A 27,217-nucleotide genomic window follows, 5' to 3' on the forward strand; every position below is an offset into this window, starting at 1 on the left:
GTCATCGTTTTCACTACTTCATTAAGGCATCTCCACATTTGTCGCAATAATTTCAGAAAATGATTCCATTGAAATTTGAGTTTTAAATATTTATCATCTCTATTATTGACTTGGACGTGTAAAAAACGGTAACATAATATACCTAATTCGTAGTCGATGCAAGTCGCCTAATGCTCCAATTCATTTCTACTCACACATCAATCGATTGCTTGTTATTTTAAAGCTCCACTAGACATATATTTTGCCATGCGAAGATGGGTAAAATCGTAGCAGAGAAAAATCTATGGAAAATCTTGAAAAAAAGACCGTAGAAATACGGGGGGTTGAAACAGTTAAACAGTTACAAAAGGACAGTTGACTGAGAAGTAGGAGCTCATTACAAGGAGGGATTGGTCTCATCTCCATCGCTGCCGCATTCATCGCTCGCACAAATCAGGGTGCACACAGCGTGGGACCGCAGAGGCGGAGAAGATATCTCTGTTTCAGCACACCCCCACCATCCTTGTCAGCTCGATCCCACGTGATGTTCACGAAACGGATCAATCTTCTCTCTCTCTCTCTCTCTCTCTCTCTCTCTCTCTCTCTCATTCCCTCTCGCAACCCGACAACTTCCCCCGTTTTGATCTCTGCCACCAGTGAGTTCGCTGAGGCTTGGTTTACTTAGTGCGCGATGGCCTCGGTCCTGGGGAATTATTGAATGGGAAACGCTGTAACTCGATGGCGATGTCTCTGCGGTGTAGCTGGATCGAGTAGAGGCCAAAGGTGTTTCGGATCTCGAGGTTGCTCCAGAGGCGAGTGACTCAAATGGGTATCTGATACTTCATCCAGAATCGTCTGTGCCAGTAAGCTTGTGGCTCTTTTTCTAGAGTCTGAAGACCCCTTTGATTCATTGAATCTGATTTGATGGTTCTTGTGGGTTCTCTCCCTTGAGGTTGTTGCTAGAGATGCCTAAGAAAGGTTGAGTAGGAGACAACTGATGGGGGTGCTTAAATCTTGATAGCTCAGCGGGTACTCAGTAAGTTTTTTTGGGAGTACTGAGATATTTTCCTGAAAGTTTGGTATAGTTTCTGGGTTGTGGTAGTTGCATAGTTCCTTTGAGTGGTTTTTCAAGTTGCTCGGTAATCAACAGAATTAGCAGTCGACAATTTCGGTGTATTGGGGCAATTAGACTCTCCTTCGGTTAGGTCTCTATTCAAATAGTGTGCTCTGTGAAGAATGCAATCAATTTGAGTCATCCTCAAACTCAAGAGTCATATTGGTACATTTCGTTTCAGTTTGAGAGGGAATTCCCGGGTTGAAATTCTTGAAAATCGTGAAGCAGCATCTTTGTTTCCCAAACTTAGAGTAGCTGCTCCTGAGCTTATTCAGGAATGGCTGGCAACAAGATCATTGTTTGGTTTAGGAGGGACCTCAGAATTGAGGATAATCCAGCATTATCTGCTGCTGCTAGAGACGGTCGTGTGCTTCCCGTGTTCATATGGTGTCCGAAAGAAGAAGGGCAATTCTACCCAGGTCGGGTTTCGCGGTGGTGGCTAAAGCATTCTCTATTATACCTGTCTCAGTCCCTCAAATCTCTGGGTTCTCAACTTTTGCTGATTAAAGCCGATAGCACACTTGCTGCGCTTTTGGCTTGCATCGATTCTGTGGGTGCAACAAGAGTGGTCTTTAATCATCTTTATGGTAAAGCTCTGGCTCCCTAGCTCCAATATGCAGCTCAATCTTCTGAATACTTAGATTTCTTGGTGTATCTTATAGTTTTTGGCTTCGAATATTTGAAATACATTTGAGGAATTGATGAGCTGGTCGATACTAGTACCACGGTAGGAGCCCTTTCAAGGAGCTCTATTTGATTACTTGTTCTACATGTTAAATTATGTATACAACCAAATTATTAGATAGTCTCAGCACTGGACAGAAGGTTAGATGTCAACATTGGGTAAGGACGCAAATAAGAGAGTACATGATGTTTGGGTGCGCATACTATCTTTGGGTGATGTTACTGCTCAATCATAAATCCACATTGGTGTGATTGATTTCATATATTCTACTCTATAGCATATCTCATACGCAAATAAACAAGAAGGAGGATAAACTGCAACAAGGTGTCTTTTCGTTTAGTGACCCACTGAAATGCGATCAGTTGATTTGCAAGTCTCAGAAGCTAAACTCGGCTGGACTTTATATCTTTGCACCCCGCTGAAAAGGAAACCACTAAGTGGCTGCGCTAAATACCGCAACTAGCTTCACCGTCATTAGAATTACTTCGAAAAAGTTGCAACTGCTGTTGAGTTTGACAATTCCAAAACTTTGACGTAGAATAGTAGATGATAATCTTGCTGCATATATCAACTGTTAAGCCTGTTATGGTAACTCATGTCATGTAACTTTCTCGGTCAGCATAAGGTGAACTGTACATTGTGTCTGAAAGGAGTCTTTGTTGTCATGTATGCTCTTCTTGTAATTTGGTGTTCTGAAGTTTTCGGCAATTATTTAACAAGTGCTTCTTACTTGTCGTCGTTTTATCCTAGATCCTGTTTCACTGGTTCGTGACCATCATATCAAGGAGCAATTAGTGGAACTTGGTATTTCCGTGCAAAGCTATAATGCAGACTTGTTATATGAACCATGGGAAGTGTACGACGAGAAAGGGCTTGCTTTTACGATGTTTGACGCATACTGGAACACCTGCATGCACATGCAAATGGAACCCGTCACTCATGCTCCTGTCTGGCGCTTAGAGCCGTTGCCAACTTCAGGTACATCTTTATGCTTATGGGTTTTTAAGCTTGATTATAAACTTTTGAAGAAAATTATATGTTCTAATTGTCCTTTTAAATGGTCCGCTAGCTGACAGAAGACTGTAAAACGTTATCTTAATCCATGCTATGCAATTGCAACTAAGTATCTACATGTCAGTGATTTACACCTGGGTAAGCAAAAAGGACTAGTTTTTCATGGTTCCTCCACAAATTCTAGTTTTTCACAAATTGTCTTTAGGAAAAATCTATCGTATACAAAAGAGTAGACTGAATCAATGTTGCAGTGCAACGACCAAGTAAACTCTACCATGCCTTTAACAGGAATGATTGAAAATTGTTCGATTGAAGACCTGGGTCTCGAAGATGAAACAGAAAGATCTAGCAACGCATTATTAGGAAGAGGATGGTCCCCGGGTTGGGGCCACGCTGATAAGGCTTTGACCGAGTTTATCGAGCATCATCTGGTCAGTTATGCTGAAAATAGGTTGAAGGTAGGGGGTAACTCAACATCCCTCTTGTCTCCGTATCTCCATTTTGGAGAAGTCAGTGTAAGGAAAGTCTTCCAATCCACTCGTCTGAAGCAAATTCTGTGGGCGAAAGAAGGCAATTCTAGTGGGGAAGAATGCGCGACTCTTTTTCTCAGGGCCATCGGGCTTCGGGAGTATTCGCGCTACCTTTGTTTCAACTTCCCGTTTACTCACGAAAAACCTCTGCTGAGCAATTTGAAATATTTCCCGTGGCGCCCCGATCAGACCTCTTTTAAGGCTTGGAGACAGGGCCGCACCGGCTATCCGCTAGTCGATGCGGGAATGAGAGAGCTCTGGGCGACTGGGTGGATACATAACAGGATAAGAGTGATCGTTGCGAGCTTCGCTGTGAAGTTCCTGCTGCTCCCCTGGAAATGGGGCATGAAGTATTTCTGGGACACACTTTTGGATGCGGACTTAGAAAGCGATATCCTCGGTTGGCAATATATTTCTGGGAGCTTACCGGACGGGCATGAGCTTGAGCGTATGGATTGTCCTGAGGTATGTAGAAAATTATTGACTTCTAAATCTTTGCCGATTTACATGTTGGGAATGAAATGAGACATTGCATAATCATGTCATGCTAAATATTTTTCCTATATGCGGTTAGGTTCAAGGATGCAAGTTCGATCCAGAAGGAGAATATGTTAGACAGTGGCTGCCTGAGCTAGCAAGAATGCCAACGGAGTGGATCCACCATCCATGGGACGCGCCCACCAGCGTGCTCAAAGCTTCAGGGGTTGAATTGGGACTAAACTACCCGAAACCCATAATCGACGTGGACGCTGCCCGAGCACGCTTAACAGAAGCCATTTTCAAAATGTGGGAACTGGAAGCAACCGCCAGAGCGTGTAGCTCTAACTACACCGATGAAGTAGTTGGAGACAATTCCGAGGGAGATGAGAACTCGAGCATTCCGAAGGTTGTTTTAAAGGACAGGGCTACTTCTTTTACTATTTCGTCTAACGATCAGAGAGTTCCTTCGATTCAGAATTTAAAGGGCAGTCTTGTTTGCAAGAAGAGGCCAAATGAGATTGCGGTCAATGAATTGCGGCCGGTCCATGATAACTTGCAGGACCAACCGGGGAGCTCGAGAAGGGATGAGGAAGAGTGCTCCACAGCGGAATCTTCGGCAGCTAAAAGACAGACAATTAGCAGAGAATCGTTCTCGGTACCCCAGTCTTCTTCCTCGTTGAACGGCTTGACTTCGAACGAGCAGGAGATTTGATGTTTTAACTTGAAGCAGAAGTTCCAAGAACAAGTAGACATTGAACAAGGTACGCGAAAAGATGGGGTCCAAGTGGGCGTTCTTATACTGCGATTTTGGAACAATCTTGACTTGAAAGGATTTTGGAAACATGCAGAATTGCTTCCTCTAACGGTCATTGAATCCATCTCTGCTGTTGGTTCCTGACTTCAGAAAATACCTTGCTTTGTCATGAGACTCTGTTCACGTGATGCTGTGAGTAAAATCATGACGGACGTGTGTGGATCCGATCTTCGTCATCGTTTATGTGTGCATGCTAATAAACGTAGCAAGTTTTTTACTTTGTTCGCTTCTGCTTGCAAATCTCTCTTTGAGACCACATGAACAGTTTTAAACATGGTCTGTAATTCGCCCACAAGGGTTTTGCACTGAAGGTGAAAGTTCTCAAAGTCATGTACATCTAATGCAGGTAGAAGCTCAACACAGAAGCATCCTCATTTAAAGTTTATGTTTCTGATGCAGTATATATTTAATTGCATGGTTATAGAAGTGAGAGCTGATAATAGACAGTCAGTCGTAGAATATTTGATAAATAGCCATTGCCAGTTTGGTGCTGGGCGAAAAGCTAATTAAGTTTTGAATCTGTGAGACTTCCCTTCGAGTGCGAGAGCTAGAAGCATTGGCATTGTATATAGGAAGGTACACAGCTCACAGATCATTACTTTTTAGCTAATAACAATCGAGGGTGAGCATTCCACACAAAGAGCTATAAGACTGGCAAAAGGAATTGTCGAAACCAATGGCCTCGTTTGACATGATTTGCGGCATCTGCCGGCAGCTTGCGCTGTGGAAAAGAGTATCAAAGCAACATACAATACGGAGGGCTCCCGCCACTTGAGCAGTTTCGTTTGTTGGTTGCCAGAAGAGGCAAATGAAAAAGCAAGTCCTTGCTAGCTTATAGCTGAAGTTCTGATGTGTTAGTTTTGAGTACCATCAATCTTGAGGTGAAAAGCCTAAACTTGAGTAATTAATAATTTCATGCAAGGGTTAGATTAAAGAAAACGAAATTCAAGATGCAAGTCCAATAGAAAAAAGTAGTTTAGTAATCTCCCATGCGACGCGAATGCAAGATTTTTGTGATCCGCTGCCATACTCAAATTAAAATGTTGATGAAGAATATAATCACATACCAAATTTTACGGTCATTTTGCATAGAAGGAATCTGTTTCAGACGTTCAGAAGAAAATAGCTCTGTTTTAGGGTCCATTCAGAAATTTCCTGAGAAAATTTTTCCAAGGAAATCATCTTTTGGCAAAATGGTTCACTTTATCCGTGTTTGGCTGAACAATTTTACAATGACCTAGAAACCACTTGTGGCTTTGCATACTGAAAGACTCTGTACTTGTTCAAAGGGGTTTTGATTTGGTTGCCCCTAGGTCTGGTTGTCGAATTTCCAATCTTGCCCACAAGGACGGGCCGGCCCTCGAAGACTCAGGCCCTAGTATCGATCTTTTGGGCTCGGTTTCGGCCGCCATGGACTCGGGTCCTGCCCCCATGAGACTATGGCTAGCCGTTGATAACCAAGGCCTAATTCCTTGAAAAAACTTTCAACTTTAGGTCGAATCCCAATTCTGCCATGATTTTTTTTTATTTGAAAGGGATAATAACACAAATAATCTTTGAATTTTGGCCAAATGCGCAATGTGATCTCTGAACTTTTAATTTATTCAATATAGTGTCTGAATTTTAGCCCAATGTGCAATGTGGTCCTTGAAATTTTAATTTGTTCAATGTGGTTTCTATACTTTTGGTACATGTTTAATTTTGTTCTAGTACATGTGGAAATATTCAATGTTCTCCTCCATTAATTCAAGTTCAGGGATAACATCAAATATTTTCATATAGTTCAGGGACTAAATTAAACATGTACCAAAATTTCATGGACAACATTGAATAAATTAAAAGTTTAGGGACATGTTGCATATTGTACTAAAATTCATAAACCATATTGAACAAATTAAAAGTTCAAGGACCACTTTGCACATTGGATAAAAGTTTAAGGATCATTTGTGTCATTTTCTCTATCCATCGGTCTCGAACTTTTTTTTGTCTAAAATGTTGATATGTGGTTCATACTCCCTATCGATAAGAAAGCATGGGCGGGCAGGAGTTCAGGGGTTACTTCGACGAGGGTTATAGGGGGTAGTGCCCCTGTGACTCTAGAAGGCTTTTATAATTTGGGCATATATTTTATTGGTAGTTTGAACTTTAGGCTCATGAATAGCTATTAAATATATGGTTAATACCATGAAAAATCTCAAATTGGTACACCTGTGACAATTTTATCCTGAATTATTTTTTTGATCACGAAAAACCCCAAACTAGTACACTTGTAACAATTTTACCCAAAACTACTTTTTTTTACCACGAAAAACCCCAAACTGGTACACCTATGATAATTTTACCCCGATTTAATTTTTTGACAACCAAAACCCCCAAACTGGTACACCTGTGACAAATTTACTATCCATTAGTTTCCGTGAAATTTTACTGTCGAATTATTAAGTTTGATAACATGTGGTAGCTGACGGATATACCAGTTTCGAGTTTTACCCTCTGTTTGGCACAAGTTTACCAATTTGTGATTTTTCGTGATATTAATCCAATTAAACGGACACTAATGGAGGGTAAATTTGTCACAAATATACCAGTTTAGAGTTTTTAGTGATCAAAAAATTAGTTGAGAGTAAAATTGTCACAGGTGTACCAGTTTGGGGTTTTTGGTGGTAAAAAAATTAGTTCGAGGTAAAATTGTCATAAGTGTACCAGTGTAGGGTTTTTTGTGGTAAAAAAAATAGTTGGAGATAAAATTGTCATAGGTATACCAGTTTTGGATTTTTGATGGTCAAAAAATTAGTTCGGGATAAAATTGTCACAGATGTATCAGTTTGGAGTTTTTCGTGATATTAACTCTAAAGTATATATAATATATTTCTCTTAAAATTGAAAGATGTAATAAAAAGGTTGGAAGTGCTAAATATAGTCGAATCTTTTACTGGACGTAATTCTAGTTTAAGGGTGAATTAGAATAAAACCTTGTGTCTCGATTTTTATTTCATGCCTTTATTCTTTATTTTGTTGTGTTTGTGTGGCTAATCCTAACATAAAAGATACCCCAAATTTTAGATTCAGCTCCAAATTTAACCCAAACTTTTTTTTTTGTCTAAAAAAATCACCAATTTTAATTCTATTTCAAACTCTTTCCCGAACTTTTTTGTTGTTTAAAACAAATCACTAATTTTGAATCTAGTCTCAAATCTACCCTCATTAACTCTCCATCCGAAATTATAATTAGTTGTTTGACATGGTATTTTAACATTTGTAACAAATCCATATCAGTAAAGTAACATGGAAGATTATCTCCAAACGAAACCGTTCTTTGACATGAAAATTAGGGAAATTAGGGACGATTAACAACTATTTTTGAACAGATTTGGGACTAAAGTTAAAATTGATGATTTTTGTTAATTAGACCAAAAAAAAAGGCTAGGGGCAGAATTAAGACTGAACCTAAGTTGGGGATTTTCTGGGGGATTGCGCCTAAGTGGCAATAATGAAAGTCGGGAATTTTGAAAAATGACTTAAGTTCCAAAAGTTAGGAGGGTGCATTTGTTTTGGCTTGAAAAGCCAAAATTACATTTCTTTAGTTGTGTGCTAATATCTAAAATATTATTTTAGTTTACATGACAAAACACGCTTTCTAATTCTTTAGCGAAGGCAATTAGAGCATAACATATGAATTTCTGAATACAAAATGTTCCAAAGAGATTGAGGTGGTGAGGTTTACCAACTAGATGGTAGGATGTTCCGACGGTGGGCATTAGCAACCCAGTCAACAGCTTGATTGGGCTCCCGAAGGCAATAGACAACAATTACGGAATTCAATTGGGCCAAACAATCCTTACATTCTTTAATGGGATAAACGGGTCCTTAAACTATAAATTTATTCAATGTGATCCCTGAACTTTAGCCTAATGTGCAATGTGGTTCATGAACTTTAGTCCAATGTGCAATGTTCAATTTAGTCCCCCGATTGTATGAAAATATTCAATATTGTCTTTCGATTAATACAAGTTTAGGGACAATATTGAACATTTTCATACAATCGAGGGACTAAACTAAATATCTACCAAAAGTTCAGGACCATATTGAATAAATTAAAAGTTTATGAATCATATTACACATTAGATTAAAAATTTAGAGACTATATTAAATAAATTTAAAATTTAGGAATGCATTGAATCAAAGTTAATTAATTATTGGTGTCATTTAACCTTTTTCAATAATAGCACGCTTGGCATGGGCTCGCAGAAATACCCGAAGCACTCCACGAGCGATAAGCTATCGCCTATCGCACTCTATCACTGAGCACGGATCACTTGCTTCCCCCTCTCAGTTCTGCACTTCGGCTTCTGCAAACTGGATAGGAAGGGAGCTCGGTCTCGGCCTATGTCGACGGCGTGACCCCATCTCGCGGCGACGACAATTCGCTTCGTTTCGGGCAGCCACGCCCTCGACCAGCCAGAGCCGCCGCCCCAGGTAGAAGTTCCAATCTTCTTGCTGTTTCTTTCATTGTTGTTGTCCTTTCACCTGTTTCGTTCGTGTGTTCTTCATCTGCACCTACATGGGTTTCATCTGCCACCACCCAATTGTGTCTAATACCGTCTGTTGCTGATTCTTGAATTTGTTTTTCTTTTCCGTTTCTGGGTTTCTTACTTCTTCGCCTGCAGCTTTGATCGAGAAATTTATAGGGTAACATGTTCTTTTTTTTTTGGTTAATGTCAAGTTAAGCACTGAGCGTCAGTTGGCTTTTAGAGTTTTCTTGGTATCGAGTTCCATTCATGGCTTGAGGATGAAGATGATTTATGCCCCTCCCATTTCACAGCGCTCTCTTCATTTAGAGTTTTCTTGGTACCAAAAGATCAATTCATTGCTTGAGGATGAAGATGATTAATGCCCGCCCATGATATCTCACAGGGCTCTCTTCCCAAACCCGAATGGCTGTTCCAATCGCAGTTACAAAGCCTGCTCCGCTTGCACGTGCAATTCTTGTGAAAGACCCGAGTTCCACATCCTCTTTCCGATGCCCCTCGGTCTACTTGTGCCATTGCAATCCCAAAAGAAAGGAACTTCCATTCCCCCCTAATGCCCTTCGCCGTAAGATTGATCCAAACTGGCGAGGAGGGTTCTCCCTCGGTATAGATTTGGGATTGTCTCGCACTGGTGTTGCTCTTAGCAAAGGCTTTTGTTTTCGCCCTCTGATGGTAAACTCCAATGTCTGGCTTTTCTCGCTGTGATCTATGAACTGTTTGCGCATTCGTCAGATGCACTCATTGGTGAATTTTAATAGTAAGGTTAGTGACTTTTAAGGTTTTGGAGCTGCGAGGACAGAAGCTTGAGTTGCGGCTTCTGGACATTGCAGAAAAGGAGGTCGAAATCCTTCTTCGTCAATTTTAATGGCATCCTGAGGTCAGTAAGCTCGATATGGACTTCTCTGAGTAATGCTTTCATGGTAATCTGCAGGAGGCGGACGAATTCATCATTGGGCTTCCTTTATCGTCTGATAGAAAAGAGACTGTTCAGTCTAATAAAGTTCGCAGCGTTGCTGGAAGACTCGCGGCTCGAGCTGCGGAGAGGTGAAATGATTCCATTTGTTTTGTTGATAGTGTTAAGTTTTGTCTTTCTTGGTCTGATGGTACTTGAGTGCAGATTTTGATTTGTGATCATATGCTGCTGCACTCCATTTCAAATGCATTTAGACTGCATGTCTACTGGTTTAGCAATGGGTCTTGACTTGCTTTATAAGTTGCTTCTATTTTCTGCTTAAATTTTTCATGATCTGGTAAGAATTTGCCTCTGCTGGTTTGGCTTTTATAGTATACTGAATAAAAACTTAAATTATCAGCTCATTTTGGATTTTAGGAGCAGATTTGAATTTTTGAACTTGTGCATTGACCATACATGGAAAATAACATGGTGATTACCTGCTTTCCATGGATATTGATGTTAATTTTTTCAACAATGCCGAAACCTTTTCCTACAACATTGTAGTTTACCTCTAAAGTATGTTTGCGTAAGAACTGATGATGGCACGGGATCTGCAGTGCTTGAAAGTTGCAATTGTTGGCCAGGCATCTGTTTCTCTAAAATTGTCTACCTTCAGGACAAAAACCCCCTCCTTGCCTTCTTCCATTTGGTTGTGAAGTTGATTTCAGCTTTGGATTTCAGGGGTTGGAGAGTATATCTGCAGGATGAGCATGGGACATCAGCTGAAGCCACTTGCCATATGATCAACATGTAACTCCCATTTGACCAAGTGATTCGCATGTTTCATGCTTTAAGAGTTGTACAGTCTATGGATTGCATGTCCCTTGGCTAGACTATATTACATAAGTGGTTGCTTCTTACTTTGGAATATGGGCACAAATATTAAACAGTTTGAAGATGATAGTTTCATCAAATCAAATAGTTCGAGATTTTTCCCCTAACTTTTGAGTTTTAGAAAACCATTTTGATCAACCTTCTTTTTCTCCACGGCTTTATGAGATGCTCATTTTTTCCCTGGGTTGGGGTTTCCTGGTGTATGATAAGGCATCTTTCGGATTATATCCATATAAATGATGATCTCCACAGTCTAGGTGAGGTGAGACCTTATTACAGCATTCATTACACAAATTCCAGCTGTAGTGTACATAATTTCCTTTTAACCTGTATGGTTGATCATATATTAGATTACCAGAGCAGTAGTTTTGCACAAATTCAATTCACATATTCTTCCACTTAGGACATGCCAGGCCTGACGTAGAAACCTGTGCAGTTCTTATTTCTCTGGGTTCATCTACTGTCCCATCTTGGAAAACATAGTATAGTATCATGTGAAAGTAATTTGCTTGTGCTAATAAAATTCTCTACATAGATTAGTAACTTAGTTGTAGTAGCTTTTATTCTTTAGCAGTTGCTTTCTAAGCTGAGCAAGTAATGGTCACCAATCAAAGAATGACCCTATTTCCGCTAGTTTTTCTTTCTCTTTCTATGCTCAATTTTTGGACTGAGTCTGCAAAATCAAAAGGCTTCACTGGGCCAAAGGCAATGTATGTCATGGCAGCATGTTTTTTTTTTTGCCTGGTACCTCAGGACTGCATTTACCATATTATGTGAGATTACAGAAAAAAAAAGCTTTTCAGTTATTTGTTTGCTCATCTTTGCAGAGGTGTCCAGCAGTCCGCTCGGCAAAAAAAAGCTGATGCCTATGCCGCGATGGTAATGCATTGAAATTTTGGTATGGTTTCATCATTTTGCTTGTCGTGGAAAAGATAGTTCTGATTGTTTTACAACACTAATTTCTCTGAAGTGCAAGCTCCAAGAAGCTGCATAGTTCTGCTTTATACTCTCTCTCTCTCTAAGAATTTGGCTTACAATTTCTTGTAATCCGCATTTGCTGCTTGTGGGTGCAGATGGTCCTAGAGAGATATTACTCTTTGTCAGGAGAGGAAGCTGAATTAGTTTTGCCCAAGAGTTTAGATTTGCGAGAGAAATTACGGAGGGCTCCATCCGAGGACAGCGACTTCTCTGAATGAGTCACTGATTGGCTATTACAGTAACACCGACACCAAATGCTATGCCTTTCGAAGCAACGACATCCATAATCATGGATTATTTAAAAGCTAGGAAATCAGCAGTATCAGGGAAGTTTGTTGATGTGCCTTTGTCCCGTTTCCAACAGAAACGAAACTATATATTCTGGACTAGTTTCTTTGGAACTTACGATGTACTTTTTCAAAGATGGTCTCGAGTTGCCTTTATCTGCGGCCTGGGATAGTACCCTTTTCCATTGAAGGGCCAAGCTGGGAAGACTTGAAGTTTATAGGGTTGCTGAACTAATGCCACAATTGTATGATTGAAGCAATTCAAGCTTTAATCAGTTATGGGGTTGTGAAATAATTTTTTGGTTTCAGATACAGAAGAGTCTTCATGTAGCGAGAAATTCGAGTGAGAAATTCATTGCACATCTCAATCTCTTCGATTCTGCTACTCTCTTGATCCTTGTTTCCCCTTTCATGCCCCTAACTGGGGACTTTTCATTGCTGTAATAAGCTTGTCTTTACGCCTTTCTACCTACGCCAGGCATGCTGTCACATTTTCAAATGCTAGGAGTTGGAGCACGCTATGCTCTTCATATCTTCTACGAAAGAAAGATTCTTCAAGTAGTTTTTCATTGCTAGTGGATGACAAGATGCTTCTTGACGATTATACTAGTTTAGGCCTTGACAATGATGGTCGTCTCAGAGGAACCGTGCACGCATGGTTTGCGTTCAACGATCGATCTTGCAAAATTCTTAATTGAGCACGATTTGTGCTTGCGTGCGAATTTGAAGCTCCTCTTCGAGCTAGTCAGGATCGGTGACTAGTCTTCATTGCAATCATCATCAATTTCTATTTCTCTGTAGGAATCGACATTATCCGGCCTAAAGTTTCGTGAATTTGATGGGACATAAGTTCGGAAACTTAAGACGATGGTGATTTTCTCTCTGCATGCTCGCAAAATTACCCAATCGATGATAGAAGATCTGAAGGTGCTAAGTACCCTGTGCAAATAAGCCAGAAGTACAAGAAGGAAATTACATGCTGGAATAGGAAGGTATGTGATAGTAATACCAGACTAAGAACTTATTAAATTGTCAAAATGAAATCATATGACAATAGAGATACATCTGCCTCTACTGCAATGAACCAAAGTCCAAGCTTCAAGGATGATGGCATGAATGTCTTCAACAGAGGTCCACATGATCAGAGGCCGGTAAAGGCAGCTTTAAGAGCCTTTTTAAATTTCTTTTGGCTAAAAGCCAACTTTCAGGTCCTAAGCAAGATCTTAAAATGCTTCAACCTAGGGCCACATTTGAACCTTGGGGTCCCCAAAATGTAAAGGAGAAAGAGGGTATTCTCTCTCCCGGGAAGACAAATATAGGGAGGGAATTGGGAGGTAAGAAGTGTGTTGGCATAAAAAAAAAATATATTTTTTTAATTGTATCGAATCTATTTTTCGATTTTCGAATAAAGAGTGACCTTATAACAATAACACCTTTTTTTCTTGTCATTTTGTACTGAAGCTAACTTACATTAATAAAAGTCTGCTAGAAAGATCATATGTTTAGACCATGAGGCCTATTCAAACAGGAACAGTCCCCAACTCAGCTGCATCTTCTTCTTCATTCTCTCCAGAAATTTCCTCGAGCGAAAGGCCTTTTGCCTCTGGCACCAAGAAGGTGAAGACCACCCCAAAGAAGTTGGTCACGCCGAGTATCATCAATGTCTTCCTAATGCCGATCCCATCTACTGCATACACAAAACCGAATGTACCCAGCAAGGACCCGGCTTTGCCAGCCGCAGCAGATATACCATGACACGTTGACCTGACCCGCGCCGGGAAGATCTCGGCGGGGATGACGAATGTGGTGGCGTTAGGGCCGAAGTTTGCGAAGAAGAAGGTGAGTGAGTACATGATCACGAACCCGATTCGATTGTCTCGCAAGGTCCAGTGGTGGTAAGGGATGGCCAAAGCGAACATGAACACTGTCATGAAGAAGAAGCCCATCAATTGGATTGCGAACCTTCCGATCCTGTCGATGAACGCCACCGTGAACCAGTACCCTGGGACTGTGCTGCAGAGAGCGATCAGGGTCTGCGCACGCCCAATCCGGTACACCTCTTCTATGGCATTCATGGTTTTCGCCTCCGGAATCCAACCGACGGCTGTGTAGATGTCTTTCTGGAAAAGGTTCTGGCTATAGAAGGCAATGTCCAGGAGGAACCAGGTGCTTGTAGTACCAAGCAAGTGGAGCCCGTGACGCCGGACGAACTGCTTTGAGAACAAGCCAAAGTCATTCCCTTGCACCCTTGGCTCGACTTTCTCCGGCTCTGCCTCCAAATCAACTTGGAGAACCCTCGACATGTCGGCTGCGGCTTGTTGGGCGTTCTTGGCCACTAGAGCAGTGTAACGAGCTGTTTCGGGCATTTTCATCCGCCAGTAATATGTGAGAGCCGCCGGAACCGCACCAAACATCAAAATTATCCGCCATACATAGTCCGCTTCGGGGACGGTAGAGAGGCCCGGATTGACTTCATAGGCTGGAGCGGGATATCTAGCCTTGAAGGACGAGGAGACAATTATAGAGACTGTCCCGCCAGCCAAAATCCCGAAGCCCTGCATTGCGAAGACAGCGGCGATGAAGGCCCCACGAGTCTTCTTGTTCGCATACTCTGACATGATGGTGGCGGAAAGCGGGTAGTCCCCACCAATGCCGAATCCAAGCCAGAACCTGAAGAAGCAAAGGGTGGCTATCACCCCTTTCGCTTCCTTACCGAAGGAGAGCCCCGAGGCAATCGAACAGAAGACCATGAGCATGAGGGTCACGCCGTAGACCCTCTTCCGGCCCATCTTGTCACCCAACCATCCAAAGAAGATCTGGCCTGCAAGGGTCCCACTCAAGGCAACACCGTTGACCGCCGACGACACGTTGGAAGGCAGAGTGCCCGGGGTGTCCGAGCCCGGCTCGGTGTAGTACAGGCGGCCGAGGAGCGACGTCACAAGGGAGATGCAGAAGAGGTCATATGCATCGGTGAAGAAGCCCATGCCGGCGATGACAATTGCCGTGAAATGGTACCATTGTGTTTTGGCTGAATCAAGGGCATTGAGCACCTTCAGTTGTTCGTTAGCCATCGATCAGCCCCTTCTCAAGTTCCCAAGTAGCTGCTAAACTTAAACGGCAAAATTTAGCAGAATCAGATGAATCTATGTTCTACTAAAAGAATGAAAAGTACGATGTTCATGTGACCCTAAATAGTCAAATTATAGGAGCGGTCGAACTTTACTTGTAAAGGTGAAATCAACAAAGAATATTCCGTAAAGAATAAACGGATAATCACATAAACAACCTTTTCTAAATTTCTCTTAGACACGTAAAGGCTTAAGAGCAGGTTGAGTTTCAAAGATGAGGATCAGTGGATTATGACTGGTTGAGAGCGAAATTGAAAGCGTGAAATGAGATTGGGAGGTTGACCTCGAGGATTATGTGTTGAACATTATGAGTTAATGATTTATATATCATGCTCTCACCCATCATCTCAAATATAATTTTCCAAAGTCAAAGCTATATATGATCCTAGCAAAGTAGATTACGAAAAGCACAACTTCAAAAGATAACAACTTCAAGAAACAAAACGCACCCCAGAAGGGAATATTCCACCAAAAAGTTAAAATTTTGCATGGTGCGGCACCAATACTTAAACTTTTTTTCATGTCACTAATACCCTCAAACTTGTACCATTGACCCAAAATTACCTTCCATCACAATTTCATTCAAGACGGCCGCTAAAAATCCAACGTGGTAGTTTGCATGGACAACAGCAGGCAAATGAAACTAGCATGAATCTCACGCAGTCTTTAGTCTGAGAAAATTTTACCAAAAAGCCTACACTTTACCTAGTAAGACTCCGATACTTCAAACTTGTTTTTGGTGTCGCCAAAAACCTTCAAACTTATATAAGTGATCCAAAAACATTTGCTCTAACATCCTAAATTTTCATTGCATTTATTATGTATATTGTGTTATATAGAAATAAGATTCATATTTCTCCATATGGGTATTGATAATTATCGCATGATTCTCTCTGTCTCTTATAACCATAATTTATTAGCCACTTGTCACTAATTTGGTTACCACATTGCTTAGTTTCTTACTTGCAAATTACATCATTCCTTACATCACTTCTTTAAATTTAGCCCATTAATGCTCTTTAAGCTTGTAAGTCAAGAATCCTCATTCATTAATGATTGAAATGATTGCAACTCAAATTATGTGTCCTTTCATGCATTTTACTTGGCCAATGATGCTCTCTCTCTCTCTCTTCAATCAAATATCTTCATCTTTTCATCCAAAATCACGTCATTTGTCACTCATATAATAACTCACATGCTCTTAAATGGTGACATTAAACTTAACCTATCAAATTACATCATGCATGACATCATAAAATGTCATAGTGTTCTAACTCTAGTTACTTTGTATCATAATTATAAGGGTTAATATCACGAAAAACTCCCAAATTAGTATACTTGTGACAAATTTACTCTAAATTAATTTTTGACCACCAAAAATCCAAAACTAGTACACATGTGACAAATTTACCATCCATTAATTTTTGTGAAATTTTACTATCAAATTACTGAGTTAAATGACCCGTCGCAATTGACGAATGTACCAGTTTGGGGTTTTCACCCCTGTTTGTCACATGCGTACTAATTTGTGGTTTTTTTTTCGTATTAATCAAATTTAACAGAAAGTAAATTTGTCATAAATATACCAGTTTAGGATTTTGGGTGATCAAAAAATTAATTTGGGATTAATTTGTCACAGGTGTACCAGTTTGGGGTTTTTCGTGATATTAACCCTATTTATAAACCTAGTTAAATAACATGAATTGAAGTTATTCTTTAAAATAAGTAAAGGATGAAGAAAAATTCTTTTTCCCTTCTTCTCCTTGGAAGAGTAACTTCATCTTCTTATCTTCAAGTGAAATTCTCTTTTCCCTTCTAGAGTAACGAGCAAAGCTTCCCCTTAAATTTCAATCAAACTCCAAAGTTTATTTAATTTGATTTGTTTGAACTTTTAATCTCATCTTTTAAGTATTTACAAGGTAAAAGTTCACGAACTCCAATTTCTTTCTAACAAGCTAGTTTTGTTGTTTTCTTAAAGATTAAAAGTTGTTAATGTTTGTTCTAGTTTATTTTGCTTTGAAGGTGATTAAGGTTTTGAGTTGTCCAAATCTTTGTTCAAGGTAAGTGAAAACTCTATGGCTAATTTAGATTGATCTACTTGATACTCTTGACTTGGTTATTTGATGATTGTAAATTTTAGTTTGAATATTGATGTTAAGTGTGAGAAAATTTCAATGATTGTGCGTTCAATCATTGTGTTCATTTGACTTGAATCTATGAATTTGTATATACCGAGTTTGTGATTAATTGATGTCCATAAGATTCGGTAGTATAAAAAATGGTAATGGTGAACATAAAGCTGAAAGTGATAGTTTTGTAATTCGACTAAGTTATCGAATTTTTAGCTAAGTGTTATCGATTATTCAAGTGGTCAATCATCTGAGTTCTCGATGGTTACGATGTCGATCGTTTGAGTTGTCGTTCACACCTATCTACGACTTCCGATTAAAAGATGATGGCTTATATCGGAAAGAGTGAGGATACATGTGTAAAAGTGCACGTAATTAATTGTTTATCATTAATTGCATGAAAAATGAAAAATTATTGAGATGTACATAGCGATTGTTATGAAATGTATGTGAATGATTAAGACCTTTACCACGGCCTATTCGCCACAGAGCAAATTTCCTTGTATGAGTATGTGGAAAAGACTTTGGAGTTAGCAAGATGTTCTATTACATGAGACAGTTCTATACAAAGTTGAGATGACATTATATCCTATGAAGACATGACTTGTGTAGTCATGGTATGACATAGCTTGTATAGTCATGGCATGATGTTAAGAAATGACTATTATCACGTGGATGTACAGTGGTGTATTTATCATCGATGATGTAGAGGACACTCATGATGAATGGGTTAAGAGGCGTGATAAAAGGTATGAATGATTTTGTCTCCCATGAGTTGGTGATGACGATGCCTTGTCAATCGAGATGTCTAGTGAATCAAAATGATCCTGGCCAGTGATAAGTACGAACTCACCTGTGTATATTAGTGAGCTATTATGTGGTATATGTGCATCATAAAATAATATGTCTTCTGCTTACATTTGAGTGAATAATCTTATATAATGTTGTAAATGATTTCCATTGACATATTATCATAGAAAATGGAGTGCATCATCTACTTCTGCATTTGTCATACGTGATTATTTTGTATTGCTTTCAACTCACATTGTTTATTGATACTAGGTTGAATGGTGAGATGATCTATTACATTAGACTTAGAGATTTAATTTACTAGGTTTTAGCTCGCCTCTTATTTTTCAAAATTTGCAGGATGGATCACCCTCCCCTGTTGCGATTTGGAGTTCCTGCAGATGTGTTTGTACTTGAATCGGCGATAGTATAAGTGTAGTCCCAGTGGATGGGTAGACAGGGAGTTTCTTGGACCACTTAAGGTTTCAATGGCCCCTCTAGTTTCGACGGCTATGGCTTGTCAATGGGCGAGGTTGTTGATCCATAGAGAATAGCTTGACTTTTGTATATGTAGGTTTTTGCGCATGGGAACGGTGTTGGTGATAGGTGACCTTGACCCTTCCCATGACTTATGTATATGTGTTTTGCTTGGATGTTGTATTAGGATAGTAACCATTGATTTATAACTCTATAAAAATAGAGTTATTTTACCTACTTTAGGCAACAAATAATGCAATATTTGTTAGAAAATATTTGGATTTCATTTTATTTCACTCAAAATTTCCTTGTTTATGCAGGATAATGAGACATGGAGAAAATGAAGAAAATATGGCAAAACGAAGGAAAGAAATATGCTACCAGGAGAAGAGTTAGAAGGTGGATATCAGATCGGGAATTCTGCGATTTATTCCCTAGTTTTATGCAAAAAAGAAACAATTGCCTTGTGTTAGGAGTCTTGGATGCTATTCTATAATTAGGATAATATTGAGAGCATAGAGGGACAGCTAGTTTTCTTTAGATCATTTTATTTTATTGTTTTTGAAGTTTTTCAAGTATTTTGAAGAGAGGAGAAAAGTGGTGACAGAATTCTTGTTCTTTGATTCAAGATGTTTGGTTTAATTTATACTTTCGTTTCTTCTTATATTATGTTCTAATTTTTTTTTTGTTAGAGCTGCAATGTAGTCTAACCATGATTATATGAATTATATGCTTTTTATGTTTTGCAAGTGATTTCATTCATGTAAGTTATATATTATTGTGCTTAATGCCTTTAAGTGACTGACCACCACTTGAATGATCTGATGTGCATGTTTGAGACTAAGAAGTGATAATATGCAATTTCTCCTTATAATATATAACCATGAATTAAATGTGGATAGAAGTATATCATGTTATTTGTGTAGCTTTCGGTGACGAGGTGGTCCAAAAGATTTATTGTCAACCGGGAATATTCATAGATTTTAATGCGCATATGTTTATTTAAATTCATATAGAGATATAGTGAATTGATAAACTAAGTAAGTTTGCTATACTTAGAAATAGGATAGTAAATAGACTAGGAAATTCCGCTATCACATCTTTGATATTGTTCTTGTATGCATAATGATCTAAAATTCATATCTAGTGGTTTTGGTGAAATCTAATGATCTAACATATTTTATCTAATCGATTATCTGTCTTTAGTTTATAAAATTTCGTTTTTAAAATTGTCAATTTTTGTTTATTCTTAATTTTATTTTGATCTGTTAGATAAATTTTATAATTAGTCTATTTTTAATATTTAATTAGTTTATTAATCATCAATCTTTGTGGAACAATACTTTTTCATCATTATATTACTTTTCTCACAATTATATTACTTGTTCAACACATTCGTTAACACGTGCAGAATTTTACGAACATTGATGCTTTTGTATAAAGATGAAGATATGTATATTTAGGGGTGTAAACAGTTCGGTTCGGTTTTCGACTTTTTTCTCTTTTTTTTTTGCTTTTCATTCACAGCTTGATTTTCGGTTTTTTCTACACACAATATCCACGCCAAGAGACGCTTCACCCAAGCATTTCCACAAACACTTGGCCGGCAACTCCCCGCGCGACGAAGTCCCCCAAGCCACTCCCACTGTCCATGGCTGAGAAAGAGCAAACCAGGCCCCTCTCGCCCGCCTCGTGCACCGTCCGCAGTGACGAAGTCAAAGCCTTGTCGGCCCACTTCATGCTCTCTCGGCCGAGCACATCGGATTTTTAACGATTGTCTTGGACGGAACTGTGATGAAAGCTATTTTTCGGTCACTCGTATAATTTTGGGGTATTTGTGAAACGAAAAAAAAAGTTTGAGGTATGATTGTCACACTAGGCAAAATTTAGGACACGAATGATAATCATTATGTTTCCCTATTTTTCTATTTTTTTGTTCCCGGGAACATGTTTGAAACAGAAATCCGTTTGGTAAAATAATTTCATTTTTCTATTTTCGGGAAAAAAATTTAGCCCAAAAATTGGTTTGGAATAGAAATGAGAAATTAAAATTGTCTACTTTTATCTTTCCGGGACAGAAACAGAAATAACAATTCTTTTTATTGCTCGTCCTCACCGCCCGCCGCCGCCCACCCTGTCCTTCGCCGGTCGCCTGCCAAGAACAGAAATTTAAGAACAACCAATCAAATGAATTTCTATTTGTTAATTTTGTGTCGTTATCAAACGTTATTTTTTGCTTAGAAACTCGTCCGGGAGCTAGAAATAGGACCGGGAAAGAGAAATTTTATCATTCGTGCCCTTAGACTTTTTATGAAATTTTCCATTTAAAGAAAAAAAACCATGCCAATTCAAGCTTGGACTGTTGCAAATTACCATTTCAAAGATTCTTCCGAACTTTTACGAATCACAAATGAAAGCATAATGAAGTCTCGACCAAAACAGTTCCCGTGAGTTTCATAGTCTTATTATTTCCATTTCAATGTGGGCTGACAAGTGAGGTTTTGTGGCATCGAGGTGAAATGTGACATGCATAAGATTTAATCCAATTGACCCATGAGAGTGGCGTTGAGATGCTTGTGCTAGGATTCTAGAAAAGATCATATTAGAAGATCTCTAAAGACAAGATTGGTCTTCCATGTACAAAATGATCGGGAATTGATGTCACTTTCCCGATGATGGCCATAGTAGGTGAAAATCAGTTGGTGTGCCAAAGTAATCTGTATGTGTGCTCGAGGGAGTGAATGTCCGAACTGAATTGGACATGGCACGATTGATTATAAGGATGTGATTCTCCGTAAAATTCTTGAGAACGGTGAGGATGAGTGCAAGACCAATTACAAAACCAGCCTCATATTCCAACTCACCAAATGTTGCACGAGCTTATCCTCGGCCGAGAAACTTTTGGCCTATGACCTGAGGACAAGAAAAACAGATCTCTGCTTCATCTTCTTCCTCTCTACGGGCTTGATTTTTGGAGTGTAATGATCAGGACTAAATAAGGATGAGTGCCAAGTCCAATCCAGTTCGACTGCACGACACGAAAAAGGAGAGGCAGAGTTACAAGCCACGAAACAGACACTAAGGATAGATGAGAGTTTGTAGTCCGTTAATTTCTTTTAAATTGGATTAATACCACGAAAAATCTCAAATTGGTACATTAGTGACAAACGAAGAGTAAAACCCCAAATCGATATATCCGTCAACTGCCACGTGTCATCAAACTCGGCAAATACTTCCCTTATTTTGCGCAATCTGTCCACTTTGCCCGACCCAGACCCGTCTAAAACGGATTAATTTTATGTGAAGAAATTCGGACGTTCTTTTAACCAGGAGAGGCCTAGGCAAGGGCTTTAAGGCTTTTGTACTAGGAAGCCTCGTACCCAATTGCATCCATTGATCGGGTCTATTACAAATGACAGGCTGCTGAATGATTTTGAAAATTTTTCTTACGACGTACAAATCCGAATCTTGTTCTCGTGAAATCAGCTTCTGTATTATCAAATTTGACTATACGCAAGTAGGGTAAAAGTGCCATTGTTGAACTGTAACTTTTCCCCTTTCGTTGGACAAAGACTCAGAATGTTTTCCTCCATTTCTTTTTCTTTTTTCAAAACGGCCATAATTATTAGACATAATCACGGATCGGAATGTCTCATCAGACACTAGTCCCGACCCCCAAATGAGTGGACAGGGCTCTAAATTTTGGTCACTGACTCGCAAAGTGCGTGGATCCAGGCAACTATTTTGGGCCCCAACCCCGGGCTCGGGCAAGACCTTCAGCCCGCCGCCATGTTTTAGATAAATAATATTCAATTTATAAAAGCTTCAATTTCTATAGATTCCCTCTCTTCCAACTTCAGAAGAACATTCTCATTGTTGCCTTCTTCACTTATATTTGATTAGACATGAGTAATCATAGCTTAAAAGACAGTGAAATCAGCATCATAGAAAGACGCATAGTCCAAGAGCAAGTACATTTCTACACATTTCTTATGCTACTTATTGCTTTAACCCACATGAACTTTACTTAGTGGATGATCCCATGCGATATGTTTTGGTTATCTTTTAGGTTTTAGCTTGGCTTCGAATCATGATCGATTTGGCAGCACTAGTCGGGAGGGTGAACGGCCATGTTCAAACTGGAACTTTCCTCAACTCGGCTGCGTTTTCTTCCTCATTCTCTCCGGAGATTTCCTCGAGCGAGCGGCCCTTCGACTCTGGCACCAAGAAGGTGAATACCATCCCCAAGAAGTTGATCACGCCGAGTATGATCAAGGTCTTCCTGACGCCGATCCCATCCGCTGCGTACAGAAAGCCGAATGCACCCACCATGGCCCCGGCCTTGCCGGCTGCGGCAGATATGCCGTGACAAGTCGACCTGAGCCGTGCCGGGAAGATCTCCGCGGGGACCACGAACGTGGTGGCGTTCGGGCCAAAGTTTGCGAAGAAGAAGGTGAGCGAGTATATGATCACGAACCCGATTCGATTGTCCGGCAAGGTCCAGTGGTGGTAAGGGATGGCCAGAGCAAACATGAACACTGTCATGAAGAAGAAGCCCATCATTTGGATTGCGAACCTTCCGATCCTGTCGATGAACGCCACCGTGAACCAGTACCCTGGGACTGTGCTGCAGAGAGCGATCAAGGTCTGCGCACGCCCAATCCTGTACAACTCTTCTATGGCATTCATGGTTTTCGCCTTGGGAATCCAACCGATGGCGGTGAAGATGTCTTTCTGGAAAAGGTTCTGGCTATAGAAGGCGATGTCCAACAGGAACCAGGTGCTTGTCGTGCCGAGCAGGTGGAGCCCGTGGCGTCGGAGGAACTGCTTCGAGAACAAGCCAAAGTCGTTCCCTTGCACCTTTGGCTGGACTTTCTCTGGCTCTGCTTCCAAATCGACTTGGAGAACCTTCGACATGTCGGCTGCGGCTTGCTTGGCATTCTTGGCCACTAGAGCGGTGTAACGGGCTGTTTCAGGCATTTTCATCCGCCAGTAATATGTGAGAGCGGCCGGAAGCGCACCGAACATCAAAATCAGCCGCCACACGTAGTCGGCTTGCGGGATGGTGGAGAGGCCTGGATTGACTTCATAGGCCGGTGCGGGATATCTAGACTTGAAGGCTGAAGAGATAATTATAGCAACCATCCCGCCAGCCAAAATCCCAAAACCCTGCATCGCGAAAACGGCTGCGATGAAGGCACCACGAGTCTTCTTGTTCGCGTACTCCGACATGATGGTGGCGGAAAGTGGGTAGTCCCCGCCAATGCCGAACCCGAGCCAGAACCTGAAGAAGCAAAGGGTTGCCATCACCCCTTTTGCTTCCTTACCGAAGGAGAGCCCCGAGGCGACAGAACAGAGGACCATGAGCATGAGGGTCATGCCGTAAACCCGCTTCCGGCCCATCTTGTCACCCAACCACCCGAAGAAGATCTGGCCCGAAAGGGTCCCGCAGAAGGCGACCCCATTGACCGCTGCCGCCACGTTGGAAGGCAGAGTGCCCGGGTTGGCGGAGCCCGGCTCAGTGTAGTACAGGCGGCCGAGGAGCTTCGTCACGAGGGAGATGCAGAATAGGTCGTACGCGTCTGTGAAGAAGCCCATGCCGGCGATGATGATCGCCGTGAAGTGGTACCATTGTGTTTTGGCTGCATCAAGGGCATTGAGCACCTGCAGTTGTTCCTTAGCCATTGATCAGCCCTTTTCCTCAAATTCCCTCGTAGCTGTTACATTCAACAGTAAAATTTAGTAACATCAGAAGAAAATATGCTCAACTAAGGGAACTAAAAGTAAGATGTTGATGTGACCCAAAGTATAGGAGAGGTAGAATTTTACTTGGGAAGGTGAAATCAACAGAGGATATAAGGGAAAGAATAAGCAGACAATCACATGGACACCCTGTGCTGAATTCCTCTTAGAGACGTAAAGACTTGAAAAAAAAAAAAAAAGCAGGTTGAGTTTTGAAGAAGAAAGATCAGTGGATGGTGAATTGGTGACTGGTTGCTAGTGAAACTGAAAACATGGAATACGAGCACGTGTCCTTTATCAAGTCAATAAAGTGAGACTGTGTGGTTATGGTTGAGCTTGAGCTTTAGGTTTATGTCTTGATAACATTATGAGCAAATGATTTATGAATCGTGCTCTTCTGACATCATCTCAAACATAATTTTCAGAGTGATAAACGTGAAAGCTGTGTATGATCCTAGCAAAGAAGCATATTTTCTTGACGTATACTGATCTCCTAACCTTGATTTCACAGACTATATAGAACATGGAATGACAAAGACATGACTTTAATACTATAAACTTTATCAGAAAAAAAACCTTGTAAAGCTTGAAAACAGAACCTTCATAGAAAATCACACTATATGAAGCCCAAATGATTAAAAAAAGTGAGCATGTATTCGCCAAGCAGACTGTCTGTTCTTATAATCTTTGCAGAGAAAAGGAAAGCAAAACAGAGGCACACAAGTCAAAAAGAAAGAACGAAAAAAATGGGAAAAGGCAGATTACAGAAAGCACCGATTCAAAGAACGAGAACTTCAAGAATCAGAACGCACCTCTTCCAAAGAAAAAACAAATGAAAGCACAGAGTGCAACGAGACAGGAGAGGCAGAGTTCCCAAGTTGCAAAACAAGAACATGAAAAAGTTACGCGAAGGATTGACGAAAGAGTCCGTACTTCGTACGTGTCTGAACAGTAACAACGTGGTACAAGTTTCCTCAGAAAGAGAGAGAGAGAGAGAGAGAGAGAGAGAGAGAGGTCTATGGGGCAATGCAATGGAGTGAAGAGGGAAGGGGGGTCCGGTATTTAAAGCCAACGAGGCGGCCACCTCTGAGTTTTTAATTTTCTACTTATAGTTTTTGGCATTTTTCTGATTTGAGCTTTATGCAAAGTTTCAAAAAGCTTTTCAGCCCAGCATTTTCTCCTACCTGTTAACGCTTTTTACCTGCTGCTGGTGACTCTTTTTACCAAAATTCCACATACAAAAGTCATGGTGCTGCGGAGACTTTTGCTCATACTTTGGCTTACAAGTCAGATCAGTCAGTTTCGCAGTGCACATGCTGATCATTTTTTCTAGTGCACCATCTTTGGGGGTACAAATTAGAGGTGATCATGAACCTGCCAATCCGATGGAAGGGCCTAGGTTTGATTCGCCGGTAGGACAAAACTGGTGGACTTGGGTACCTACTCCCTTCTCTTACCCGAATCATTCACTTTGGCCGGCACGGACTTGCCTCGACTTGATTAATATATTCTTTTTTAAAGAAAAATAGTATCCCACGTGGACCAACGATAAGCAAACGGTGTTGACTTGGATCTAACGGATTTTTTCCTCCGGCCAAAGTATTTCCCTCCAAAATCGATGTAGCTGTGGCTTCACTAAACGTCATATTAGATTCACGTCAACTTCGTTCGCATGGCATTGTCCATGTAAGCTACCCGTAAGATTCTTAAAAGTCGTCTTGGACAGGACTGGGATGAAGGGTATATTGGTCAGATTAGTACAAATTTGAGATTTTTGGCGACACGAAACAAAGTTTGGATTTTTGAAATCCCAGTGGATATCATTTAAGACTTTCAGCAGAATTATTCCTTCTTTTTTCCTCATAAAAAAGCCTAGGTAAGGGTTTTTAGGCTATGTACCAGGTGGGGTCTACCCAAATGCGTTCATTAATCAGGTCTTACTACAAATAATAGGTTGCTGAATAATGTTGTGCTCTTCTTACAACGTACAAAGTTAAATCTCGTTCCCGTGAAACAAGCCCCGTCATCTTCTCTATTATTGAATTTGACTCGATGCAAGCAAAGTAAAAGTGCCACTATTGAAACTATACTTTGTCCCCTTTGCCGGACAAAGACTTAAAGATTTCCCTTTCTTCGATGCAATCGTAACTAGATTTGATCATGAGTCGGGACATCATACGAGGCCTTCAAGGCCCGCCCGCAAATGAGCGGGCGTGGCTCTAATTTTCGTCGCGAGCCGCAAAGGCGTGGATCCAAGCAATTACTGTGGGCCCAAATCCCGTCCTAGGCAAGACCTTCGGCCCACCAACAATATTTACGATAAAAATTATTCTATTTTCAAAAACTCAAATTTCTACATATTCCCTCTGTGAAGTAGAACGCTCCTTCTAATTATGTTACTTTCTCATTTTCAGATCTATATAAAGGCTAATTTTTCCTTTTCCGTCTCCTTTTCTAGGGTAACTTTCCAACCAGTTTCCATAGTTATTTTGTGATTTAGCTGAAAATCTTAAAAGGAGGATATTACGTTCAACAGAAAGAGTACGTTGCCCAAGTGAGCGGTCGCGTTTCTCGCTGGCACCCGACCCGACCCGACCCGCTAGTTCGGGTCCCGAGGTGGACTCGTGTAACGCGAGGGGGTCGTGGCTTCTTCGTCGTAATTATCATATCGATAAGGTCCGCGTGCGCAGTTGGGTCAACTTAGGAAGGATGTCGGACTTTGAAATTCAAGTCAACGGGTCAAGAAAGACGGA

At 40.6% G+C, this 27,217-nt stretch overlaps 4 protein-coding genes across 10 annotated transcripts; 2 read left to right on the forward strand and 2 right to left on the reverse strand.

Moving 5' to 3' along the window:
• Positions 1–601: 601 nt before the first annotated feature.
• LOC115688346 (cryptochrome-1) lies at positions 602–5,001 on the forward strand. Of its 2 annotated transcripts, none has more exons than XM_056313674.1 (5): positions 602–1,680; positions 2,529–2,756; positions 3,081–3,787; positions 3,897–4,563; positions 4,651–5,001. In XM_056313674.1, exons 1-4 carry the CDS (start codon positions 1,371–1,373, stop codon positions 4,512–4,514), a joined length of 1,863 nt encoding a protein of 620 aa, XP_056169649.1. In that variant the 5' UTR covers positions 602–1,370; the 3' UTR covers positions 4,515–4,563; positions 4,651–5,001. The 2 variants fall into 2 exon arrangements, with proteins under 2 accessions (XP_056169649.1, XP_056169646.1); XM_056313671.1 differs by having other exon boundaries at positions 602–842; positions 1,369–1,680; positions 3,897–5,001.
• A 3,856-nt stretch (positions 5,002–8,857) lies between these two features.
• Positions 8,858–12,574, forward strand: LOC115688419 (uncharacterized). Of its 3 annotated transcripts, none has more exons than XM_056321509.1 (7): positions 8,858–9,092; positions 9,439–9,817; positions 9,924–9,983; positions 10,077–10,189; positions 10,782–10,850; positions 11,762–11,832; positions 12,008–12,154. In XM_056321509.1, the coding sequence occupies exons 2-6, from the start codon at positions 9,551–9,553 to the stop codon at positions 11,823–11,825; spliced, it is 573 nt and encodes a 190-aa protein (XP_056177484.1). In that variant the 5' UTR covers positions 8,858–9,092; positions 9,439–9,550; the 3' UTR covers positions 11,826–11,832; positions 12,008–12,154. The 3 variants fall into 3 exon arrangements, with proteins under 3 accessions (XP_056177484.1, XP_030470092.1, XP_030470091.1); XM_030614232.2 differs by having other exon boundaries at positions 8,864–9,092; positions 11,762–11,813; positions 12,008–12,574; XM_030614231.2 differs by having other exon boundaries at positions 8,865–9,092; positions 9,531–9,817; positions 11,762–11,813; positions 12,008–12,574.
• Positions 12,575–13,640: 1,066 nt separating this feature from the next.
• On the reverse strand, positions 13,641–15,342 carry LOC115688339 (low affinity inorganic phosphate transporter 1-like). Its single transcript, XM_030614135.2, has one exon. It carries the CDS (start codon positions 15,268–15,270, stop codon positions 13,720–13,722), a length of 1,551 nt encoding a protein of 516 aa, XP_030469995.1. The 5' UTR covers positions 15,271–15,342; the 3' UTR covers positions 13,641–13,719.
• Positions 15,343–22,577: 7,235 nt separating this feature from the next.
• LOC115688424 (low affinity inorganic phosphate transporter 1-like) lies at positions 22,578–25,452 on the reverse strand. 4 transcript variants are annotated; one of them, XM_056319895.1, is made up of 2 exons: positions 25,371–25,452; positions 22,578–24,439 (listed from the first exon to the last, which is right to left on the reverse strand). In XM_056319895.1, the coding sequence occupies exon 2, from the start codon at positions 24,405–24,407 to the stop codon at positions 22,857–22,859; it is 1,551 nt and encodes a 516-aa protein (XP_056175870.1). In that variant the 5' UTR covers positions 24,408–24,439; positions 25,371–25,452; the 3' UTR covers positions 22,578–22,856. The 4 variants fall into 4 exon arrangements, with proteins under 4 accessions (XP_056175870.1, XP_030470098.1, XP_056175861.1 ...); XM_030614238.2 differs by having other exon boundaries at positions 25,277–25,406; XM_056319886.1 differs by lacking the exon at positions 25,371–25,452 and adding an exon at positions 24,552–24,648.
• Between the last annotated feature and the right edge of the window lie 1,765 nt (positions 25,453–27,217).

The sequence above is a fragment of the Syzygium oleosum genome, unplaced genomic scaffold, assembly GCF_021117445.2.
Source record: "Syzygium oleosum isolate NSW1041296 unplaced genomic scaffold, Sole_v2.1 Sole_v2.01, whole genome shotgun sequence".
NCBI lineage: Eukaryota > Viridiplantae > Streptophyta > Magnoliopsida > Myrtales > Myrtaceae > Syzygium > Syzygium oleosum.

Bases quoted from the DNA above. Each gene is read 5' to 3' on its own strand.
- LOC115688339 (XM_030614135.2), bottom strand. From the start codon at position 15,270: ATGGCTAACGAACAACTGAAGGTGCTCAATGCCCTTGATTCAGCCAAA.
- LOC115688419 (XM_030614232.2), top strand. From the start codon at position 9,551: ATGGCTGTTCCAATCGCAGTTACAAAGCCTGCTCCGCTTGCACGTGCA. The intron at 9,984-10,076 runs GTCGAAATCCTT...GGTAATCTGCAG, and splicing joins TGGACATTGCAGAAAAGGAG to GAGGCGGACGAATTCATCAT. The intron at 10,190-10,781 runs GTGAAATGATTC...TTTGGATTTCAG, and splicing joins GCGGCTCGAGCTGCGGAGAG to GGGTTGGAGAGTATATCTGC.
- LOC115688346 (XM_056313674.1), top strand. From the start codon at position 1,371: ATGGCTGGCAACAAGATCATTGTTTGGTTTAGGAGGGACCTCAGAATT. The intron at 2,757-3,080 runs GTACATCTTTAT...TGCCTTTAACAG, and splicing joins AGAGCCGTTGCCAACTTCAG to GAATGATTGAAAATTGTTCG. The intron at 3,788-3,896 runs GTATGTAGAAAA...ATATGCGGTTAG, and splicing joins AGCGTATGGATTGTCCTGAG to GTTCAAGGATGCAAGTTCGA.
- LOC115688424 (XM_056319895.1), bottom strand. From the start codon at position 24,407: ATGGCTAAGGAACAACTGCAGGTGCTCAATGCCCTTGATGCAGCCAAA.